The 6654-nt window shown below is 39.7% G+C and overlaps 1 protein-coding gene across 1 annotated transcript; it reads right to left on the bottom strand.

The window, feature by feature from the left end:
* Positions 1-384: 384 nt before the first annotated feature.
* Positions 385-6067, bottom strand: LOC143825160 (vomeronasal type-2 receptor 26-like). The gene is made up of 6 exons (XM_077313186.1): positions 5847-6067; positions 4429-4720; positions 3718-4326; positions 3019-3246; positions 1786-1912; positions 385-1283 (listed from the first exon to the last, which is right to left on the bottom strand). Exons 1-6 carry the CDS (start codon positions 6065-6067, stop codon positions 385-387), a joined length of 2376 nt encoding a protein of 791 aa, XP_077169301.1.
* Positions 6068-6654: the final 587 nt, after the last annotated feature.

Raw genomic sequence — 6654 nt, 5'->3', positions numbered from 1 at the left:
AAAAGCTGTCGCCTGTTTTCAGCCAAAAAGATGTGTGTGGTGTCCTCTGTTCCAGCCTGGATCAAGTTCCCCAGCCCATGCAACAATTCGAATAAGGGATCCAGAAAGAAAAGGATAATGTGACATTTTTTGATCAAGTTTTACAATTCCTCTTCCTACCTAGTTCAGCACATCTTCTTTTGCTGTGAGAACAATTTTGGTCATAGAAACAGCATTCTCTGATGAAGACTCTGGAACTTCTGTGCTGTGATGAGTAAGATTGTTCCTCATGCCAAGATGCTTCATGGCATAATACACCCCCCCCCCCAAATGTCATGAATTCTTCTGCACACTTATTTGCATTCGGTCCAAATTTTGATATCATGGAAAATAGGGCTGATATCGTCACATGACCCTAATTATCTGCTCCCGAATGTTCATCTCTGGCCTCAGCAAAATGATGTAACATTTAGGGAAAAAGATGCAACCCAGTAAACCAACACCACAGGACAAGATGGAGAAGATCTCCACGGCCACCATGGATTTTCCTTTGGAGCTCAAGTAAGTTGGAACAAAGGAAAACCAAACACTGCAAAAGACCAACATACTGAAAGTGATGAACTTGGCTTCATTGAAACTACCAGGTAACTTTCTGGCAAGAAATGCCACTGTGAAGCTGACACTGGCCAGAAAGCCCAGATAGCCAAGGACCAAGTAAAACATGGTAGCAGAACCCTCATTACATTCCAGAATTATACTTTTGGGTTGTGAATGCATATTCATTTGAGGGAATGGGGGAGAAATACAGATCCAAAGAGTACAAATAAGTACTTGAATTAAGGATCCACAAAGGACAATAGAATGGGCCAGTTTTTTACCCACCCATCTCCTCATGTGGGACCCTGGTTTGGTAGCCATGAAGGCCAGGATCACAGTGATGGTTTTGGCTAGGATAGTAGAAAGAGCCACACAGAAGATGAGACCAAAAGTTGTTTGGCGCAGAAGACAGGTCACCTTCCCTGGTTCCCCAATGAACAGCAAGGAGCTGAGGAAGCAAAGGAGAAGTGAGAGGAGCAGAATATAGGTGAGGCTTCGGTTGTTGGCTTTGACAATGGGAGTGTTCTTGTATTTCATGAAGGTCCCAAGCACCAAAGCTGTGACCAGAGAGAAAGATACAGCCAAGGTAACTAAGATGATCCCTAAAGCTTCTTTGTAAGAAAGGTAGGTTGGGGTCTTGGGAAGGCATTCTTGATGGCCATCACTGGCATAGTGATCATCTGGACATTTGACACAGGCATCCATGTCTGAAGGAATCAAAAAAGCTGTTTCAGTATTTCAAAGCTATGAGCAGTGTCTAAGAGGCAATGATATCAATGAGCTAGAAATTCATGCTTTTGTCATCTTCCTTCATGTTCCCCTCATTAAATACATGAAAGTGGCTTTAAATAATGGTATAGTTAAAGGTTTTGGTGGCTTGCTGGCTATGCAACGTTTCAGACACTCAATATTCTGGAATGATTTTGCCAAACCTCTATATGCTATTCCCCCCCCCCATTAATATATTTTATTTTAAAGGATACAAAGAAGGGGGGGGAGAATACTGCATATGCTACAAACCTATTTAGAAAATAGATATTCCTAAAGTTTACAATTAACAATATATGTTGCTAAACCTCTATGTGTTATTTTTGAAGTGCTTTTAGCCTGGTCTGTATTCCCAGAGTTGAGGATGTGACAGTATCAAATTCTTCATCATGGACAGGGCTTCTCCAATTATTTCTGCCTGTTTCAGAACAGGCCTCTTACCCTTCTGCCCAGAGACCATCCCTTCAGGACAGAGCATACAACTGTAGCAGCAAAATTTCTTTCCTTCCTTCTTTGACTTGGTGTAACCAGGCTGGCAGGGGTCATTGCAGACAGAAATGGGAGGCCCCTGTCCATAAATATAAAGGGAGGCTAGCATCAAATAGTTTATCATTAATGGGTGGTATACCATAATTTTCTTTTCAAGGGGAAAGAAATTATGACATCAGAGAAAACAAGTTATTACTTTGTAACAAGCAGGTGAATATCCTTGACATCACCAGTGATCCGTGATTGGTCAACCATGAGTTGAGAGAAATGTGGTTAATTACTCTGTAATATACAGGTGGCAATTAACAAAGTGCTTTACTTCCATCATGATGCAGAAATATAAATCTTTAACTAAAAATAAGCACTGAAAAATGTAAATCTTCCTCCTCAATACTGGTCATTTAATTTTTGCTTGGATCGCACAGGCACCAAGGGGGTTTATGCAGTATGGATCATAGAATCATATAATAATAGAGTTGGGTCATGGGTCATCTATGCAGGACACTCACAACCATATCGCTCATCAACTGTAACCTGGCACCCCTTCAGCATTCACAGAATCAGCGTTAAATGGTCAGTTTAATTATTCAGATTTTGAAGCCCTGACAATTTCAATAAATTTGTTTTTTATTTGGTAGAATCATCCTTCAGTGACATCAACCAATAACTTGCTCTGCATATGAGAAACTGCTTAGTGCAGTTATATAGTCAAGATAAACCTCATCAGTATAGTTTCTCAGGGCAGCTGTATTTTCTATGCCTGCATTCTATATTTTTAAATCTAGGAATGAGAACAAACTGTTTCCTGACCTCTAATTAATCATAAATTTGCCCTGTTCATCCCTCTCCACAAAATTCATGTTCAGAGGAGGTGCCCTTGGAACATTTCTTGGATCTATTGTCAAGTTGGACTTGAAACATCTCTTCAGACTCTTAACACCCCAGATTTCCTGAGGTATCCCAATGTGGGCGCAACAAGTCACTGGCAGAATATTTCAAGATGATTTCTAAGGAGACTAAATATTATAATCTTCCAGAAAAATACTAGGAAGAGGCACATGAAGAAAACATGGTTGATTATAACTCCACCCCAGCCCCCCCAATTCATCATTTCAAAAGAAGGAGCTGGCTTGCTCAGAAAAGAAGGACTTGAGTTGAGAAAAATCAGACAACTTTATTTCTCACCTGGTCAAAGCTTTTATGCCACACAATCTTATCCTCTGCCAGAGTCAGCTCTTTGCCTGAAGGGGCCAGAGGATCCAGTTGCCCCACTTTCACTCTAGCAAATGACCCATTTGAGAAGGTCACCCAATTGGTCACATCAAAAAGAGTAACTAATTCGCCATCTTGATCAAACTGTATGGTTTCTTCAGCACTATTGTTGAATAAGATTCTCTGTAAAAAGTTGTGTAACTAGAATGAAAAAAAGAAAATAAAACAAAAAAGAGAATAGATATACTTCTGGAAAATTTGCAAGCAGGTTTAAAAGGATTAAGATCATGCATGCATAAGGAAAGATTAAGAGTTTTCAAAAGATGCAAGCATTTATTATGATGGTGGTAGGACTGAATGTGCAAAGTAGAAAGAGAAAAGGGGAGAATTCTGGCTCTCTGGGATGACCAGTTTGAATAATTGCTGTACCTGCCACGGCTGTATATTTTGAACATCCAGCATCCCATCATCCATCAGTATTCTATGCATGGATCTAAGTGTGTGGACATAGTGCAAAACATGGGCCACAGCATAGACAGCGTTGTAGACATTATAGCTGCGGCCAGTCATCTGCATTTCAAACAAAGGGCCAGGAAGGCTCTCTAGTTTTTCCTCCCCACTGCAGGTTTTCTTCATACCCTCTTGATTATTTGTCAATGAACAGCTGAATACTTGCTCCCAAAAGTTCTGAATGAAGCCATCTCCTCCAGCCCAGGAAGGTCTGATGGTGTGCAGGAATTCTTGGAATCCTGGAGGCTGATTGGAATGGACTGTGAAGGACAGGGCACCATGGAGGGAGTCTGTATCTAAAACTCTTTGGACAGAGAATGACTCAAAGTCCCAGTGTGATGTAACTATCCACACTTTACTCAGAGGAGGCAATAAAATAAAAGTAGCTAGATAAAGGGTCATCCTTAGAACTATCATGGCTGGAGTTTCCCCATACACAAAAAATACATTGGTTTTGCTGTCCATAAGAACTGGGTACAATTCAGCTTGTTTTAAAATCAGCTCTGACATATCCTTTAGATAAGTCGTCTTTGGTAATTTGTATGTGAATGCAGAACAAATGCTGTTCTCAGACAGGAGAGGTACTATTCTCTGCAAAAACTGGTTTCCGTTGTCATCATCCATAGCCAGGAGCCCAATCCAAGTCCACCTAAAATGTTGCAGTAACTGTACAGCTCCCCTGTACTGATAGGTGTCATCAGGCACCATCTGATATATGAAAGAAAATTGTTGTTTGTCAGCCTTTGTAAGGGAAAAAGACCCATGAGTGAGCTGAAAGAAATAAGAATAATTTTGTTCATAAGAATAAAATCAGAATATTCCATAATATTCTAGAATTTTGAACCCTATGTCCCCTTCATGATTGTAGCTTACCTGAGGAGTCTTGTACACGTTCAGGATTGAGGCCATATGAGCAGAGGTGTCAGACAAAAGCCCTCCTATGACAGCTATGACTTTCTGCCGGTTATCACAGCTGAAGTTAGGGACCAGCTTCTGCTGTGCAGAAAGTAAGCTGAGGGTGGCCTTAAAAGTCATCCTTCCCAGGCTGTAGCTGTTGAGGATGTAGAGCCCCAGACTGATGTTTGGTAAGAAGTTGGGATTCTCATTCAGCTCTTTTACAGCAAATGCCAAGGCTAAGATATGCTGGTAGTTTTTTGTGACTGACCTTCAAAAAAATATTTAGGAAAGCAATCAAAATTACATTTAGAATGTTTATCAACTGAACATCCAGTTTATGAATTGGTTTCTTTAGCTATGCCTTTAGCAATTATATATTTGATACGGCTTCGCAATGAAAATTCTGTCTGTAAATGACAGGGACTTTGAAGGGTACAGAGAAGTCTGGAGTTTTTTTCTCTGCCTTTGCTGAGACTCTCATTTTCATGTAAGTTTGATTTCATATGGAATCATTTTCACTTTTTTGATTGCTATCATTTTTCATATGAATTCATACTTCAATTTTTTTACTTGCTGCATTTCACCTCCCCACATTGGGGGCACCTTGCTGGAATATGTCTGCCTGGTGATCGACTGATCACCAAGGCACGATCCACTTATGATGTCCCATGCTTAGTTACGTTAATAAAGTTGTGGACAGAGCCCAGAATCTGGTTATCCCATTAGCTAATTATCTGAAGAAATTGAAATTCAGCTGTGTTAATGAGAAATACTGGATTACAATGATACTAAATGTGAGGGACTCAGCAATTATTATAAAAGCAGCAAAGTTTTTACTGGCAATCTTAAATGAAAATGTTTTACGATAGATTTTACATCTGGAACTGTTTGAAATTTTCATTTTATGCTTTGCAATTTTATGCCAATAAAGGTACACTGAATCTGAATCTGTAGCCAAGTTATGCCAAAAAGAAAGTTGTTACCAGAGTCCTCTTTTGGACATGGTGAAATACCCCTTACCAGACAGATGTGACTATCTGCTACTTCTAGAGGGAGACGAGATACAGCAACACATCTTTGGGTCCAAAACAATGAAGAGAGGGCAGATGTTCACATGATTTCTATATTGGGACAATAGTTATAGATCCACTTAGGAACCCTCTAATGGAGGTGGGTTGCAATTGTTACCTAAAATTGCTGTAAAAGTGATGAGATGAGATTCACAAAGGATAAAAAGGAAGAGAGAAGAGCAATGGAAGTCACTTTGGGTTCCCATTGCAGAGAAAAGTGGAATATACCCAAAAGACATAAAATGGAATGGAAAGTCCACCAGTGGTTACTTACTCACTGACTGAACACAAATTAAGTCAAAGAAAGAAAATCAGAGTCCTTACCCAGGTTCATCAAGCACCATACGTGATGGGTGTTCTAGGAAAGATGGCAGGTTATTGAAGTAAGCAACTTGAGTGGCGATCCCACCAATAAGAAGGTCCCCTGGCTGGTAAAAATTGTGAGGAATAGGAAAGGGGTCGTCATATATGGAGCAATTAATGGAAGACGTCCAACACACTATATGGCAGGGCAACACCAGCACGAGCATCAGTAGCAGCAGCATCTTGACGAGACTTCCCTTCCAGCTGATAGCTGCTGCTTTTCTAGCCACCATATTTCATCAAACCACTATTGACACATCATTCCTCATGTGACTGATGGTTCTTTGGTTTAAAAAAATGACATAGAAGGAAATGTCTTCTTGCTGCCACTCAATGAGAATTATTTGTTCTCCCAGCATATGTAAGAAACAGATCAGCATACAAAAAGAATGGAAATCAATTTTGCTTATTTTATTATTCAAGCATAAAAAACATACTAGATCAGAGGAGATTTGGTCAGAGCTGTTATGAAAACTATTGCATTATATCATTTCAAAGAGCAGCATTTGGATTGCACTGGGTGTAGCTGTTAGCTATTTCACTGCTGATTTTTTATTTAGATTAAAAAAGAAACCAGACATGTTGAAGTTATTGGTTGAAGAGAAGAAATACGTTACAATATTATACCTAGAAGTGATTAAAAAAAGAAAAGAAAGAATATATGATGGTAATCGCCGAAGGAAACCTACCATAAAGTACAAAGTGAATGGGGAACTCAGTTGATCACCTGATCCCTGTGTCTATCTCTAGAACCAATGCTGAAGAAAAT

The sequence above is a fragment of the Paroedura picta genome, chromosome 16, assembly GCF_049243985.1.
Source record: "Paroedura picta isolate Pp20150507F chromosome 16, Ppicta_v3.0, whole genome shotgun sequence".
Lineage (NCBI taxonomy): Eukaryota > Metazoa > Chordata > Lepidosauria > Squamata > Gekkonidae > Paroedura > Paroedura picta.
The sequence above is the reverse complement of the archived record's forward strand: the minus strand, read 5'-3'. Positions and strand labels throughout refer to the sequence as shown.